The sequence below is a fragment of the Motacilla alba genome, chromosome 4A (assembly GCF_015832195.1).
Source record: "Motacilla alba alba isolate MOTALB_02 chromosome 4A, Motacilla_alba_V1.0_pri, whole genome shotgun sequence".
Taxonomy (NCBI): Eukaryota; Metazoa; Chordata; class Aves; order Passeriformes; family Motacillidae; genus Motacilla; species Motacilla alba.
This window is the reverse complement of record NC_052045.1, coordinates 17,997,148-18,013,447: the sequence shown is the minus strand read 5'-3', so window position 1 is coordinate 18,013,447 and position 16,300 is coordinate 17,997,148. Positions and strand designations below refer to the sequence as shown.

General features: G+C 50.7%; 3 protein-coding genes across 13 annotated transcripts; 2 read left to right on the top strand and 1 right to left on the bottom strand.

The window, feature by feature from the left end:
- The first annotated feature begins 47 nt into the window (after positions 1–47).
- On the top strand, positions 48–8,881 carry CMC4 (C-X9-C motif containing 4). 4 transcript variants are annotated; one of them, XM_038164494.1, is made up of 4 exons: positions 48–335; positions 669–744; positions 5,616–5,682; positions 7,468–8,881. In XM_038164494.1, exons 3-4 carry the CDS (start codon positions 5,625–5,627, stop codon positions 7,635–7,637), a joined length of 228 nt encoding a protein of 75 aa, XP_038020422.1. In that variant the 5' UTR covers positions 48–335; positions 669–744; positions 5,616–5,624; the 3' UTR covers positions 7,638–8,881. The 4 variants fall into 4 exon arrangements, with proteins under 4 accessions (XP_038020422.1, XP_038020419.1, XP_038020420.1 ...); XM_038164491.1 differs by having other exon boundaries at positions 282–335; positions 669–723; XM_038164492.1 differs by lacking the exon at positions 669–744 and having other exon boundaries at positions 284–335.
- Positions 277–7,542, top strand: MTCP1 (mature T cell proliferation 1). Of its 8 annotated transcripts, none has more exons than XR_005259877.1 (7): positions 278–335; positions 669–723; positions 2,885–3,948; positions 4,044–4,214; positions 4,368–4,419; positions 5,616–5,682; positions 7,468–7,542. XR_005259877.1 is itself a non-coding variant. In XM_038164486.1 (7 exons), exons 4-6 carry the CDS (start codon positions 3,841–3,843, stop codon positions 4,413–4,415), a joined length of 327 nt encoding a protein of 108 aa, XP_038020414.1. In that variant the 5' UTR covers positions 278–335; positions 669–723; positions 2,885–2,995; positions 3,081–3,840; the 3' UTR covers positions 4,416–4,419; positions 4,501–4,588. The 8 variants fall into 8 exon arrangements, 7 of the variants coding, with proteins under 7 accessions (XP_038020417.1, XP_038020414.1, XP_038020410.1 ...); XM_038164486.1 differs by lacking the exons at positions 5,616–5,682; positions 7,468–7,542 and adding an exon at positions 4,501–4,588 and having other exon boundaries at positions 2,885–2,995; positions 3,081–3,948; XM_038164489.1 differs by lacking the exons at positions 5,616–5,682; positions 7,468–7,542 and adding an exon at positions 4,501–4,588 and having other exon boundaries at positions 277–335; positions 3,081–3,948.
- A 773-nt stretch (positions 8,882–9,654) lies between the features above and the next one.
- Positions 9,655–16,300, bottom strand: FUNDC2 (FUN14 domain containing 2). The gene is made up of 5 exons (XM_038164481.1): positions 16,157–16,300; positions 15,554–15,704; positions 14,159–14,234; positions 12,861–12,995; positions 9,655–12,425 (listed from the first exon to the last, which is right to left on the bottom strand). The coding sequence occupies exons 1-5, from the start codon at positions 16,173–16,175 to the stop codon at positions 12,348–12,350; spliced, it is 459 nt and encodes a 152-aa protein (XP_038020409.1). The 5' UTR covers positions 16,176–16,300; the 3' UTR covers positions 9,655–12,347.

Below are 16,300 nucleotides of genomic sequence, written 5' to 3'. Positions count from 1 at the left end.
AGCAGCGGCGCTCCCGGGCCCTCCCGGCCAATCCGCGCAGCCTCTTGCGAGGCGAGCGGTGCGTCGCGGCGGAAAGGCCGTGCCGCCCACGGGAGCGGCGGCGCCGGGGTTCCGCCCGGGTTCCGCCCGGCGGCCGATGCCCGCGAAGGAGCGGCGGGGGATGGCGGGGCCGGGCCTGAACGGGACGGCCCGGCCCGATCCGGCTTAACCCGACTCGGCTCGGCCCCGGGCCCTGCCTCCGGGGCCTGCGGGCAGGCGCGGGGAGGCGGCGGGTCCGGGGGCGGGGGACGGCTTTGCGCGGCGCACGCGGCGCGGCGGTCGCGGCGCGGGTGCAGGTAGGTCATGGCGGGCCCGGCGGGGCCCGCGGCCGCCTCACGCCCAGGGCCGCCCGCCCGGCCCCGCGGCCCCGGCCCGGGGGGGACGCGGTGGCCGTGGCGATGTGCTGCGCCCTCCTCCCGCCCGCCCCGCCGTGGCCGGTCCGGTCCGGTCCGGTCCGGTCCCACGCCTGCGCCACACCCCCTCCCCTCCGGCCCTCCCTGCCCGGCTTGGGCACGCTGCCCCCCGCTCCCGCTCCTCCGCCCGGCTCTTGCATCTCTTCCCTCGCCCTCCCCGCCCTTCTGCGCGTCTCCCCCCGCATTATGTCCACTTTTTGTCTTCCTGTTTTTTAGATCCCACCAAAGCTCGGCCTGCCCTCCCCACGCTGCTGGACAGCCCGGCTGGTCGGTGAGCATCTGCTACCCCTCAGTAGGTCGGGCAGAGCGGAGCGTGGAGTCAGAGGGGCTTGCTCCAGGCAGAGTAGAGTCCAAACCCCCAAGAAGAAGCTTTAGAGTGTCTCCACATGCCCTTAAGTCACCAGATCATCAGATCCCCGAGTTGTTGCCAGAGCCGGGCTGGGTTTTTCAGGAAGGCTCAGCACCCTTGTAGCCCTGGGGTGTGCAGGCAGCTCTCAAGCCCCAGCAGAACGCCAGGCTGGCCTGCCTTGCTTTGGGGCTGTAACTGTGTCAGCACAGCACTGCTGAGCCTCAGCAGTGCTTTTCCTTGGTGCCTAAATGGCAGCTGAACTCCAGGTGCTTTTTAGAACAGAAGGTGATAAAATGTGCAGTTTATTCAGCACACTGACCTCCAGCTCTAGGGTGATCCAGGCAGCACCTGGAGCAATTTCTGTCACTGTTTCCATAAAATATTTTAATGTACTGAACTTAAAACCAAATAAATTGTTGTCACTACAAGCTGCATTCCTCCTCCTGGCCATTTTGACATTTATCCATATATTATGGCTCAGAAATCCATCCAGGTCCCAGAACAGCATTAAACTTCTAAGATTGATGCTAAGATGGACAGAACATCTGCCAGTATTATTCCTGTCTGTGGGGATTGGGATTTGAATCTCCCCAAACCAGCACTTTTGAACAGCTCAGCCTTCTAAAGCTATGTTGATGGGAACGTTAGAGTCTCAAAGGATGATGCTGCAATCCTGCAGATTTAAGCTGTTGGGGTTTTTGTTGGTTGTGATGGGTTTTTTGATAGGTTATGAAGCAAAGTGTAAGAACTCAGGTTTAAAACTTGTTTAAAATATAAGTAAGCTCTCTTCTCCTTCCACCCATGTCCTCCCTCAGGCTTTGTTTTTGCTTTCTAATCAAACCTGCAGCAATAAGACACTGTGGATGTTTTCAGGTGCACCGTCTGAGCGTGTGCTTGTGGAATCTCCAGTTTCTTTGGTGTGTTTGGGTGCTGCAGACACCTGCCCCACCCCAGGCCCCATTCCTGCCCCACCCCAAACCCAATCCATGGTTTTGCCTGACCTCAGGGTTTTCCATGTGGCACTACCTGGGCACCTCCACAGGCCAGACTGAGCCTTTCAGCTTTGCAGTTCTGGGGAAGCTTGGGGCAAATCAGTGGGGCACAGGGTGACAACGCACATCGACCTCTGCCCATTCTGCAGTGTCCTGTGCATGAGACCTTGCTCTGTTGTCCTGGATCTGTCATCGCTGCCATCTCCACTCCCCATGGATGCAAACGTGCATGCTGTGCTTTGGCTGCTCCCTGCAGATCAGCCAGGCTGAACCAGGGCAGTGTTTGGCTAGGAGACCTTCCAGGAGAGCTTACCTACAGCAGCTAACACAGTTCACTTACTGAGATGTATTTTTCTACTACTGGAGGCAGTCTTGAACCTTCTGGTTCTGGGGATGATGACCCATAAAAATTCCAGCTTTGGATGGAATAAAAGCAAGTTCTTGGGCATTTCTGATCACGATGGAACTTTTTGCACTTTACTGCAGAGTATCCTGGCCGAATTCCACCTGGGGGGATTATGTTCAGCTGACTGAAAATGATCAGTGGCAATTGCTGCATTTCACTGTTGGGCAGAGTTCCACACAGGGGTTTAAATTTGTAATGTGGCTTAGGGTAAAGCAGAAAGGAAAAGAAATACAGAAAGGTCCTCTTAACCCTAATTCCTGAAGGCCTTGTGAGGCTTGTCGGACTGCAGTCACATTCCTGTAAGTGCCAGTGATCCAGCTGGTGGGGCATTCCTTGGAATGCCTGTCCCTCATCACAGGATGGCAGCCAGAACAGTGGTGCTTTGTGTAGGGCACATACACACCCCCACACATCAAGCAAGGAAACAAACAGAATGGGTGAAAAAAAGAAGTAATAAAAGAACACTCAAAGGTTTTTTTTTGTGATGGTGCTGTTCAGGCTGACCCGTGGTTGGTGTTTTGTTCTCAAAAAGGCTGAGTGCTCCTTTGGCTCAAAAAGGTAGAGAAACACTGATGTAAGATATGGAGGGCATCATGGAAGAGTATTTTCTGTAACATGTGCACCCCAATGTATAACAATTTATTTTTTTCTCTCCCTGACCTTCCCTCCTTTATTTTGCACCCAGATTTTCTTGCTCCTGTTTGAAATATGCCTTATAACGTTACAAGTTTTCAGAAGACCACTGTGTTTCACTGGGATAAGGAATATTGCATCTGCTTCATAGCAGGAGGATGTTGTATGTGTTACAGCTTAACTTTGTTCTACTTTACACCTAGATAAAGGATGAAGACTGTCTGTACCATTTTGATTACCTCTTCTAGGGTTCAAAGAGAATAATTTCCCCTGACCTCCATTTGCTAATGGCTCAGCTTGATCTAACTGGCACACAGATAAACATGCTGTTAAACAAAAGTTACAGTAGCAGGAAGCACCTCAATGCCCCAGCCTCCTCTGCCCGTGTTGGCTCTCTGTGACCAGCCAAAAGCCGAGTGACGCAGTCCTGAGCGCTGCTCCCGAGGAGTTTGGGTGTGAATGGACAGTGCTGCCACCCCTGAGAGATGAGACAAAGGACCCTGCACCCCGACAGCTCAGCGAGCTCCAAAGATGAGAGTCCTGCACACCGAGCTCAGTGCTCTGTCTCCAGAGTGATCTTCGTTCCTGTTGAGCTCACCTCACTGCTGGTCACGAGTTTTGCTTTTGGGATTTAGACCACCTCTTTTCCCCCCCGTTTTACACAAAGACTGTTAATAGGACTGTTAGTGGAATGAGCAAAGCCAATACTCGCAGGGTTTAACTTTGCACCAATAGCACCTTTTGCCCCAGAATGCCTTACCAATGCCCCCCAGCCCGCGTGTCCCAGCGTACGACTCGGCCTGACGTTTCCGCTGGCTTAGGCACCGCCTCAGCCTCCCGAGCTGACTTTTAGGGACATTTCCGCACGTAGCATCTCATCCGAGAGTCAGACACCGCCTGGCTGCCGGGTCCGGGAGCTCTCCCCGTGAATGTGCTCAGAGCTAAAGAGACCACGCGTGCACCCCGCGGGCCGATGCCGTCCAGCTGAGCTGCGGGAGCGCCCGAGGGATGGCTCAGGGAGGGGAGGCCGGCGCTCCTCCCGTGCGGCTCTGGGTGCGGCGCGTGGGGGTTTACTGCGATGAGCACCGCAAAACCTGGCTCGTGGCTGCGGAAGAGGCAAGTGTGTGCTTTGAGCTTCCCCGTGGCTGTAGCATTGCCGTTTCAGGTGCCTCTGCCAGTAACTGCCTGCTCTGTTTGTTACTTTCCCCCAGGAGGAAGGTATGCTGAGGGCTCGGATCCAAAGAATTCAGGTTCCCCTGGGTGAGGCGCTGCGACCCAGCCAGCTCCCCCCATCCCGGCTGCCTCACATGTGGCAGCTGTCCCAGGGTGAGCAGTACAGGGATAGTAACTCTCGCGTTTGGGAGATAGAGCACCATCTCATGGTAAGGATGGTGGCAACAATAGAACATAGTCATTCCTGTTTGTGAAGTCATTTGAGATCCTTGAGGGACGGCAGAGGACTGTTACTTTGTTGAAGTCCATTAGCTCAACCACAGTAACTGTAGACGTATTGAACTTTTCCTTGTCGCTTACAGCTTGATGGTGTTGAAGAACTGCTGCTTAAACTCGTGCCTGGGGACTAATCTGGTATGTGCAGACATTACCCCTGCCTTGTACTGTGCACTGTTTACTCCCGGTCTTTCTTTAATATGAATTTTTGTCTTTCAGGAGCAGTGGCTCTAGGAAGATGCCATTGTCTGTTTTGTACAATAAAAGGTTCTCTCTCCACTGAAATGCAGCCACCTTTGAGGTGGAAGCAGTTAAACAACACACAGCAGCATCACACAAGAGTTTAGGACAGGCAGTGAAGAGGAGTGTTGTGACCAAGTGAAACATCAGGGGGAGTTCTAGGTAGGCAGAATGTAATTGCCCCAATGGAATTCGGCCAGGATGCTGCAAATAATGCCCTAGTGATACTGGAAACTGCTGTGGGCTGGTGACTTGCTGGAAGCTGGAAAGGCAGCAGCTCCCAGCTCTGAGCAGAGACTGAAATGTGGCTCAGAGGGTTCAGTCTCACCACCACTTTCAGTGACACTGGTGCTTTCCTTAGAGGTCTCCCATTCAACTACTGGTACCACCAGCTTTTGCTTGGCTTTTGAGCTTACACTGACACAGTTACAGGTGTCACAGCTGCAGAAAAATCAACTTGAGTGTCTGAAATCCTCTTCTGACGGATTTGAACAAGATGGAGCTGTCCTCCAGTCTGGTTGAGGGTTTTTTTGGACAGAGGGAGAGGATTTCTAAGAGACTTCCTCCTGAAACAAAATGAACAGAGCCCTTCTTGGCTTTATGGCCTATACACAACTGAGTTGTTTGGTTGATTGTTTTTTTAAATGCCTTCTCCAGCTATGATTCCATGACTTGCCACCAAATCCTTGGTTGTGCGAAGCTCACAGAGGTGGATTTCACATCAATACATGTCTCAGTATAAGGTCTAGAGATAGAAAACTCTTAAAATTTAGTCAGCTGTGTTAATTTGAATATTTTCTGCAATCTGTACATCCAAGTGGAAAAGGACACATTTTATCTAGAGAAAGGAAGAAGGCTTTTAAACTTAGTGACATGAAACTTCCTCTGTTCATTGTCCCCATCATCATCTTGTAGCCAGACGCAGAGAGTTCTCGTGTATGTTGGCAGGCACCTGGAAGCAGCAGTAGATGTTTTCTGAATGATGACAGTGGGGGAAATTGGGAGCTCCTGAAAGATGTGGCTGTAGGGCATTGTCTTTCCCCCACCCCCTGGAAGGAACCCTGATCTCCAGTAACATTTTCCTGTCATTTTAGTTCCTGAACATGTCCCGGAAGGATCCCTGCCAGAAACAAGCCTGTGAAATACAGAAATGCTTGCAAGGTACCAAGTGTCATTTTGTCTTTGGTGTCTTGATTTTTGGTGGAACTTAATTCTTTTAACTTAACCTTTTCCTTTCACCTTGAGAAGGAACAAAGCACATTAGCATCGCCTGGTTGCAAAATGAACAAAATTATAATGTCTGATTTTAATAGAATTGCTTTGTGCTTAATTGTAAATAATGAGACATCATTAGTATAAAGCAGATCATTAGTAACAGTAATGTGCTTGTAGTGTTCTCCATGCTGGCAGTGAGATCCCAGGTGTATTTTTGGGACTCAGCTGTGGGCAGGGAGAGCTAGACATTATAATAAGCTCTCTTACAGTGTGGTTAGTGAGGGAGTAGGTGGATTGTATGAGAAGACTGCAGAGCTGCTCAGGGGTGTTTCAAGAACAGGGGCGTTTCAAGAATTCTGTCAGGAACAGGTTAGGTGATCTGTCCTCGAGGTGTGAGGTGGTCTTCATGTCCCCAGCAATTGTCTAGAGACTACCTTTAATGTCCTCGTGGTTTGGAGCATTCTCCCACAAAGGACTACCACCTTCTCCCCCCTGTATTACTGCACTTAAGAGCTGATGGTTGACCCTGTTTTGGTCCCATCTGTGGCAGTGTTATTTTTATAATATTTGTGGAAGTTATTCCAAATGTTTTTCCTGTGTAGGTTTGTGTGCAGTGTTGATCTGAACAGTTAAGTGTTGGCAGAGAAGCTCTTTGCTGCATGTGCACGTCACTGTCACTGCTGCTGTTCCTGTCTTGTGCTGTGGAGCTGTCTGATGTGCACACATAAAGCAGCTGAGTTGACAGAGAGCAAAGCAATTTCCCGTGTAAAAGTTAAAGTACAGAGCCTTAACTGAGGAATGCACAGTCACTGTACCCAGCGTGTGAGATGGAGGGTGGGAGCTGGACCTTTGGGACATGCTGACTTCTCAAAAGTCATTGTTCCAAAAGATCGAGACTGAATGCCTGCTGTAAATCTCTTTTGTGTTTTCCTCTCTGTGTATGACTTTCAGCAATGCATCCGTGACAGATGATGGTGTGCCTGTACGTAGGTACAGTTTTAGAAACAAAGCTGCAAAGGCAGAGGAGAGCCTTGGAGCACTCATCAACTGCAGGTTATGGCAGAGAGAGATCAGCTCTCCTCTCCAGGGGCCTGCCATGCCTCCTGGGCTGTCAGCTTGCAGAAATCACCACAACCTTTTTCTCAGGGGTGATCCCTGTGTTTGTATTACAGCTCACTCACCAACCCAGTCAGGGAGTTCACAGCCCAGTGATCACAGCAGTGTGGTTTGCTCCTTAACCAGGAGGTGTTCACTGCTGCTTTCTGGGCTCTCCAGGAGGTGTTCACTGCTGCTTTCTGGGCTCTCCAGGAGGTGTTCACTGCTGCTTTCTGGGCTCTCCAGGAGGTGTTCACTGCTGCTTTCTGGGCTCTCCGCGGGTGCTGTGTGTCTCACATTATGCTGCTGTTGCTTCTTTTAATCTTTTAAAAGTCAGAGTGCAGCTGTGTAGAGCTGTGTAGGGGTTGCAGAGCTCATCCAAGGCAGAGCAGGTGGCTGTGCATGCCCTGTGGTTCTGGGCAGACAGGCAGCGGTTCTTAACTCAAACCAGACTCAGTCTCTTCCTGCAGGACGCTTCTCCGAGTCACAGAGAGCCACAGCTTTAGATAGCTGCGACTAAAGAGAGGTTTTTGTGAGCAAGAAAATGATGAAATGCTGAAGAGCTGGGCTAGGTGTGCTCCCTCAGGGAACAAAGCCTGTTTCTCTCTGCAGACCTGGTGTCTCTTTATTTTCCAGCGAACAACTACGTGGAGTCCAAGTGTGAAGCTGCGCTTCAGGAGATGCGGAAATGCTGCGCTCGGTACACCAAGGGCAGGTCCGTCTGTTGTTCAGGGTTTGAGAGAGAAGAAAGGGAGAGAGAAAAGGCTAAGTTGACTTCAAAAGGAATTTCCCCACCACCTCAGTAACACAATGCATGGACTCACTTGAAGAGCTCGTGTGTGTTTTTTCAAGCCTTCTTTAGACTTTCAGAAAAGCCAGATTGCTCCTGGAACACACCGTTCAGCACACCAAAAAGCATTACACAGTACCAACATATGGCCTGGTTAACAAACTTTATTTTCTGTACGAAAACATAATCTATGTTGCCTCTGCATCACACCTGTGAAATGTCAACTTGATGTTTTTAGGATGCTTACCTTACTCTAATCCATCCTTGCTCTAAAAATGGAGAATTGGAACCGAGTTATTCTGGCTTCTGGAGCAAGAGGTACAGGAAATGAGCTCAGAAGAGTGAGTTTAAACGTGAAACAAACCCATCTTGGTACAGCAAAGGTATTGCTGCCACCACGCAGTAGTTCCAGACAACATTTGCCTGTCCAGTGGTTCAAGCTCAAGAATGGGAATCAGGTCTGATGATTGTTCCTAAGTCTTGTATAGATCATGAGTGACTACAAGTCACTTTGCCTAAGTGCCTCACTTTTCCACTGGACAGAGTTGTTTATTTTATATTTGAATTGCCTACACGCTGCTATTTGCATGATAAAGATGTTACAGGAATATAATTTCAGGGATTGCTACAGGGATAGGATATTTTTTTAAAAAAGCAATATTCATTTGAAAGATTTGACTGTTGATACAAAATTTATAAATTTATGTCTAATTGAACACCTTTAAGCAATATGCTTTGAATCCAAGTCTAGTTAAAACTGCTGATACCCAAAGGCCTGTCACAGAGCCCTGGGCTAGATCCAAGAACTGACTTAGGTGCTGCTTACTGAACAAGCAGTTGTAGGCAGTTATTTTCCACACAACATTCCAGACTCACTCCCAAGCTGGCTGTGTCTGGACCCCGGGAGAGATGGCTTTCCAGATGCTCTCGGCCATGCAGCAGAATTTCCTGTGACCTGTAGGAAGAGCTCATAGACAGGTTCCTGCACCACCCCTCAGAGCCGCCTGTCTCGCTGTCCCCTGTAGCAGGAGTCCAGGCACCCAAATATCAGGCTCCCAACCCACTAGCCCTAACTCTGTATTAGATCTAGCCGTAAAGGACTTTTGTGCTGTGATCAAGTACAACTTACTTATGAAATAGAGCTTCTATAAACCACTGAGGTCTAGGCACAATAGTTGTGTGTACTGAAGCCTAGAAGAGCAAACCATCTGTATTCACTGCTCTGAAATACCATGGTACAAAATAAACGACTGGAACAAATTGTGGTCTCTGGTTGTTTGTTGAGCTGCAAGCCGGGCGGCTTGGCTGCCGTTCACAGCCCAGAGCCATGTGAGATCATGTTTAAATAGGAGCTGCTTGATATTTTTGTAACTGGGGCTGAAGATCAGAATAATTTAGGGCTTGTCTTCCCCTCCCACTGCTGTCCCCCCAAGAAAAAACCTTTTAGATAAAACAGGGGCTTTAGTGTCCCTAAAAAAGTAGGGGAAAGTGATGACAGTGTTGTGAACCACCTCACTGACAAGTAGCTAATTTTTCTTTTGCCCTATCGGAGCAGGAACAGTGGAAAGAAAGTCACTAATAGATGATAATATATATATTTAGGCTTCCATTGCACCCATGAAAAAGAAATAGCCTTGTCTCCATGCCCATTTGAAGTTGGGTGGAACAAATTTGCTCAGCAGAGGCAACCCAGGCTGGCTACAGACACAGCTCCTGCCCTAGCAGCATCCCACTCTTGGGAATATGGGTGAGTGGTGCCAGGATGATCAGGGAGAGGGATTTATTAAGGTAGCCCAGATTACCTGCATGGATGAGGGGAGGCTGGTACCCCCCATAAACTCATTTATGTTGGAAAAGACCTTTAAGATCGAGTCCAACCATTCCCCCGGCACTGCCAAGGTGACCACTAAGCCACGTCCCCAAGTGCTACCTGCCACGCTCCTGCTTCTCTCTGGCTGTGGGTGCTCCCCTCAGTCAGTGAGACTGGAACGTGCTGGTTCCCAGGAAGCCAACAGACCTCACACAGAGAAGCATTTAGAGCAAAACTGTTTAATAAAATATCACTTCAACAAGCATTTACATACAATATAAAACCACTTTAAAAGCTTAATGTGTTTGAAATCTTCTCAGAGTGTAACAGATGTCAGAAGTTGTTGAAACAACACTAAAAGGAGCAGGAGTGGGGAGGGGAAGGGACACCTCATCTTGGCACCTGCAGCAATGAAAATGCATCCCCACAGAGACTGATCCAGCATCAAAGCTTCCAGTGTTGCCCCACAGCATCAAACAGTGCCAGCCACGAGCTCAACATCAGCACAGCAGAAAGATTTGCCACATCCTGATGTCCTTGTCCATTCCCTGCCTACATTCACATCAAACTCAGCATAAATCTGTTGTTTCCCTTTTCAGCAGCATTTTAGCTCCCTCTCTGGGCCATTTCTCTTTGTAGCATCAAACTGGGACATAAGCAGAGCTCGCCCCACCTAGGGCTGGGCAGAAGTAGTGACTTACTTGAGCCTGAAAAATATCTTCAAGGTCGGTTAATGATTTGCTTTGAGCTTTGTCATTGGAGACAGCTTTTTGGAGATCAGTGCATCTCAGAAGGAGTTGTGTTCTGCAGCCCACCCAGCCAAAGAGCAGCAATGCTGTTGTTCTACAGGAACCAGAGATACCCTCCAAGAACAGTGTATCTATTTATGCATGCTCCCATCTGCAGATCCTACAGAAAAACAAACCAAATCCCCAAAAACCCCACCACCTGTAACTCCACTGCTAAACATTTCAATTTATTGAAGACCTATTTGCTGCATCCCATCACTCCTGCAGTCCAGGATGGCCTTTAGGAAGGCCATTGTTAAAGGATGTGAGCCCAGCTGCTCCTTCATTCTCCTTGGCCATGTATGGCAGGACAGGAGCAAAGACAGCAACTTCTATCTCCTGATTACCTGCAGCCTCTTTTCAGATCCTGAAGGTGAGGAAAACCTCAGCTTAATCAATGTGGTGCTATATGGACACTTTAATCAGCAGAGCTGAAATAAAATTACCAACTGCAAGTGCTCATTCCAAACCCTGTGGTGGAAGAACCCACCATTTCAGCTCTGCCAGCAGCTCTCAGGGGAAGATCCCTTTTCCAGCCATACTGAGAGCAGCAGATCACAAAGCCTTTGCACAGCACTGGAAATGGGGTGCAGCTGCTGAGCCAGGTGCTGCAAGCCACCCAGCCATGAGTGTCATTGCTCCCTACCATGTTTCCCATTGAAGCATGAGCTGACTTGCACATAAAATCCCACATTCTGGGCAAGAACTCCAACCTATACCTGCTGGAGGACATCACCACGTTGTCAGACGAGTCTCTGTGCCTGCAGAATACCCTGGGGGATGTTTGCTTGTAGTGCACACAAGTGCACTGAGTCAGACTGTCCAAAAACAGCTGAGCTCCACACCTGGGTTGCCTCATCTCCTGCAGGAGAAGGGCTGCAGCTGATGGAATTAAGCAAACAGCTTTTCTTGTGGAAATGGCAAACACAAAGAAGGAACATAACTGAGGCAGAAATATGCAAATGAACTGTTCTCACAAGAGCATGGTGTGGTTTTCACTAAAGTTTTGTCATTTCAGTTGCTTGCAGAGACCAGGTAGAAGGAATTTGTGCTCTTCAGAGGCAAGTAAAGGACTGCACTCCAGATTTCACACCATCCCCCTTTCTCCAGTACAGCTGGCAAAAGGGACCTGGACCAGTAGAGTGTACTCTAAGCAGGGATGCATTTCCTGTCTACAATCCTGTCCCACATGGTTACAGCTCAAGGAGCATCATCAATGCCAAAGTGACCAGAGAAGGCTGTGGCAGACATGGAAACCCCAGTCAGAGGCCCAGAGTGATTTACAGTAGGTGGCACAGCTGAAATGCCCCCATCTGACACAGCAGGCTGGGCCTGCTGGAAGCAGGAGAGAGCCTCAAAGGCTGAGCAATCAGGTGGTTCTACAGAACAGAACTTGGTGACTTTCAGAACACATGATGAGGAAAGGGCCTGGAGAGTCAGCCTCAGTGCTCAGTTCCCATCAGCAGTGCCAGTGCTGCAATTCCAGTGTGGGGGAGGATACCAGCAGAGACAAAGCCAAATGGCCATCTATGTGCAGTGAAACAGCAGGGGGAGGGCAGGAAAATCCCTACTCCCCTGTCCTGGATACAGCTCAGGCTGTTCTTTGAGACTTCTGCATCCACCCCAGGATAGTCAACCACATTCTGGACTGCACAGATCAACTCTGTGCAGAGGGAAGCAGAGGTGTTCCAGGTACCAGGACAGGAATACTGAAAGCTAAATCGTGGTGAAGAGCTGACACATACAGAGTGGTGAAGAGTTTGACACATATACTGGCAGACAAAGGTACATGTAACAGTCCTGAGCACCTGGAAGAAGCACATTTAAGAGGTTTCTCTGCCACTACATTTTTATGAAGTCGAAACTCATCGGAAAATTTGAGTCTGGGCGTATTTGGTGGGAAATCATGATACACTGGGAGTTGTAAGCTTCCAGACCAACCCCAGCACACCAAGAGCCCAGACAGAAGAAAAAGGTGGAAATCAGAAGCAGCGTTGTAAGAAATAAGGGCTGGAACCTGTGAGCAGATGGGACTGAGTCTGTTGGCAACATCCTTTGACTTCTAAGTGAGAGATAACAGCAGTAGAGGAGGGGAGGGGAGGTTGGGCACAAGAGGAGAGTGCAGCTTCTAGGATGCCATTCCAAGCATGAATCCTCCGGCAAACCCTCCAGTCAGGATAGCATTCTTCTTCAGAAATATGACCACCTAAGCAGGGGTGAGAAGAGACAACAGTGTTCAACAACATCAGGCCACCCACTGACCCTCCTGCTAAGAAATCCCTCAGGCTGTTCTTGAGGCAAGTGAAGCCCACAGAGATGCCACTGCTCAGATTTGGGAAAACTTCCAACCTAATGACCTCCCATCCCTAACTGCACCAGCACACAGCCAGATCTTCAGCCTGCTCAGCCACAAGCAGCCAGCCAGCCATTCTCTCCAGGAGAATGCTGTGGGAAATTATGTCTTCCTAAACTCTAGGTAGGTAACATCCACAGCTTTTGCCATATCTCCCATTTTGCTGTCATGCAAAATGTATGTATGCAAAATGCCTTGGATTTGCACAACTGAACATCTGTAACAGCTCAAGAGGTAATCCTGTTTTCTTCTGTCCCTCCAGCACATGCCCTGGGAGAGCTGTCTCACCTCATCCACTCGGCTTTTCACTTCTGGAGGCATATTATTACCACTGGTGTGAAATTTCAGCTGCTGCTTGGCTTTGTTCATGTCCCGTTGTATTAGGTTCCAGTCCACCTTGATATATCCCGTGTGGTTTGCAATCTAGAATTTTGAGGATTAGAAAAAAGTTCCTGAAGTCCTGCATGACCACGGGTAAACAGACCCCCTGCTCACCCACCTTCCCTGACCACAGCCACCTCCCACTCACTGGTCCAGTGGGCACACTGGCTTAAAAACTGGACAGAGCACCACCCCTGGAGCTGTGTCAAATGTTCTGCAACATCTGTCTCCCACAGTAATCCCCCAGCTGCTGGACACACACTGCAGCTTAGCCTGCTTCAGCCTCCCTTCCTCAATGTAAAGCTGGTATCACCTCCCCCTAACAACTGCCATGGATATTGCTGGGACTCCCTGCAGTTCTCCTGCTGCTGTGGGTGGACACAGCTATTAATAGCCCATTGCTCTCAAACTATTTTATCTGCTCAGGGTGATTCAGCTGAGGAACTCCCTCTGCCCAGAGCAAGCTTTTGACTTTCAGCAGAACAAGCAGGACCAGGAGAGTGAGGGAGAATGAGTCACACACAAAACCTGTCTGCCTGAGGAGCAAACAGGTGAGAGCTGAACAAGGCCTGAGGGCTGCTCTATGTGCTCCAGGATGCACCAGATACAGGAACACATTCCAGCAGCTTCCCTCAATGCCAGGGCTCTTGGAAACCAGAAGAAGTAGAGGATAGAGAGAGATCTCCTTTCTCTCCTCTTCCCCAGTGCTTTACAGCAAGCCCCATCTGTGCCAGCTGACTCCTTGGGAAGCCAGGTTGGCAGGAAGCATGTCACAGATATGGGTACATCCTTCTTGACATGCAGGGCTGTTTCTCCAGGGACACTATGTCCTGAGCCCCAGGACTCAGTACGTTGGCCTGTCCTGCAGCAGCAGCATGGCTCACTGCAGCTGAAGGCTCTCTCGTGCTCCACTCAGGTGCCCCTGCAGTAACAGCTCTCCTGTGCCTTTGGTCGGCCCTTGGCAGCAGATCCTCAGTGGATGTGCACTGGCAATCCTGCACTGGTTTATGCACGCTGACCCTGCTTTGCTGTTGCATCCACGTGCCCTGGAGAACACATTCCTTTGACATTCACAGCCACGCCAAGCCCGTGGCAGAGGAGGTAGGACTGGCCCCACATGCCCCAACAGGCATTCCTGTTCCTGGAGAGGCTTTTGTCCCCAGCAGCACAGTTCTCAGAAAGCCTGGGCTGCTGTTCATACACACCTGAAGTAGGAAAAAGCCTCCTCCCACTGCTGTCGCTGCCAGCTTTCCAACTTTCTGGAAGATGAATCCAGTACACCTACAAATCAACCAGCACTCAGTCAGGAGAAAGAAACACCACACACACACTACTCGTTAAGCTTCCCACAGGCAAGGCTGCCTTTGGCAGCAGTTACCAGGACTGGAGACAGCCTGACAAACTGCAGAAGAAACACATGTGCAAGCAGAGAGAAGGATTTGAACCAAGACAAAATTGATGCTTTTTAGCTTTTCACTTTGTGCTGTCACATCCCAGCCTCTTTCCATTTGATTCTTATCTCTTCAACCTCATCCTTCTCCCAAAAGAGTAACCAGAAACCTGTGATTTCACCAAAATCAACAAGTGATTTTATGTTTGATGTTGTTTTTTTTTTTTTAAACTGGTATCATCTCTGAGGGGAAATTAGGGAGCACATGTGCTGCTCCATGACAGAGCATGGGGAGCAGATCACAAGCCTCTTTCTTACTTACTTGCAAGGTAAGCAGCAAACAACTACTTACTTTACCTTTTCATTTCTTAGAAGAGAAAAATGATGGAACAAGCACACATCAGTGGTCTAAGGCTACACTGGTCTCCAAAAGGAATTACCAGCCTTCAACAGGAAAAACATTCCTGCAGCCAGCACCAGCCCACTGCTCAGTCATGCAGCCACGGGCTGGTGTGCTGTGCCACCCAAACCACACTTTCCTTGGAAAACTTCCTTATGAGCACTGCAAACAACACAGCAACCTGCCTTTACCCATTTCTGAATACACTTAGTGAAGATACGAGGGAGAGGTGGCCAGGTCACACTTCTGTGAGAAGACAAAGCTCTGTCATACACTGTTAAATAATTACCCTGTTGCCAGGTGATGATGAGGGCCATGGTAAGAGGCAAAGCAGTGATTACAAAAAATATTCAACTCAAACAATGCTGTGGGAATGAAGTTACAAATAGAGCCACACTGAGTCCCAGCTACAAGTGACAGGAAACCCTGGGAACTGTGAGCCCAGGAGGTTTTTAATGCAGATGCCTGAAGAACATCCACCTCCAGTGGAGAAGGCATCCTTGTTTCAAGGGGTTCATACCTGTCTGGCCTAATTCAACAGCACCACTTTTTGCCAGAATAATTTTAATTATTAATAAAAATAATTGCAGACTGGTGCAATTTTCTTCCCTTAGAGACAATATCAGTTCTTCAACTTATAGACAGCATTTAAGGCGTCCCAGAGCTCAGCAGACCATGCCAGGGGACAGCAGGCTGATCACCGCCTCCCCTGAATGACTGCCACACGATCACCCAGCACCTGTCAGCGTGACCCCAGAGACCCAGGCAGCGCCTGCCATGAGCAGCAAGGGCAGCCCCGGCCCGTCTTACCATCCCGTGACCCCTCCGATCACCAGCTGCGTGGCCACATTGTACTTCTCAGCGCTCGACCCCGAGCTTGGGGCGAACATCTTGCGCCACCAGGGCCGGTTCTTGGTGTACTCCGCCAGGTCCAGCACGTTGAATGTGTCGTCCTTCGCACCTGCAGGCACCTGGAGAGGCTCAGTGCCGGGACTACCGTACCACAGCCCCCTGCCGCTGCCCGGTGCCTGCCCAGGGGCACGGGAGCCCTGCCCAGACACACAGCTCACGGGGACAGGCACTCCCCCGGGGCTCCGGGAATTCCCACGTCCCTCAGCCCCCTCCCAGGGCCTCCGGGACCCCGTGCCCGAGACCGCTCACTCCCTCGGGGGCGCCCCTGGCAGAGCGGCCGGGGCTGGGGGCCCGTGCCCGGAGCCGCCCCCTCGGGCCCTCAAGCGGGGCCGGGCCCCGGCAGCCGCCGCCGCCGCGCGGTGCAAAGGGAACGACACCGCGCCCGGCAGCGGGGAGGCCGAGCTGGGGGAGCCGGCGACCCGCTGCCAGGGGGGAGAGGGGTGGGGGGACCCGCGCCCCGAGCCATCCCCGGCCAGCCCAGCCCGGCCCGGCCCGGCCCACCTCCGCCCGGCACCGCCATGACGCCGCTGCGCTACGCGCAGGCGCGGGCACGGCGCGCGTCACCGGGAGCGCGCGACAGCGGGGCGAGGGGAGAGGGAGCGGGAGAGAGGGACGGCGGGAGAGAGGGACGGCGGGAGAGAGGGA

Bases quoted from the DNA above. Each gene is read 5' to 3' on its own strand.
- MTCP1 (XM_038164489.1), top strand. From the start codon at position 3,841: ATGGCTCAGGGAGGGGAGGCCGGCGCTCCTCCCGTGCGGCTCTGGGTG. The intron at 3,949-4,043 runs GCAAGTGTGTGC...ACTTTCCCCCAG, and splicing joins GGCTCGTGGCTGCGGAAGAG to GAGGAAGGTATGCTGAGGGC. The intron at 4,215-4,367 runs GTAAGGATGGTG...TGTCGCTTACAG, and splicing joins AGATAGAGCACCATCTCATG to CTTGATGGTGTTGAAGAACT.
- CMC4 (XM_038164494.1), top strand. From the start codon at position 5,625: ATGTCCCGGAAGGATCCCTGCCAGAAACAAGCCTGTGAAATACAGAAA. The intron at 5,683-7,467 runs GTACCAAGTGTC...TTTATTTTCCAG, and splicing joins AATACAGAAATGCTTGCAAG to CGAACAACTACGTGGAGTCC.
- FUNDC2 (XM_038164481.1), bottom strand. The intron at 14,235-15,553 runs GTAAGACGGGCC...GTTGATTTGTAG, and splicing joins ATCGGAGGGGTCACGGGATG to GTGTACTGGATTCATCTTCC. The intron at 12,426-12,860 runs GTGAGACAGCTC...ACCCCTGCTTAG, and splicing joins TGAAAAGCCGAGTGGATGAG to GTGGTCATATTTCTGAAGAA.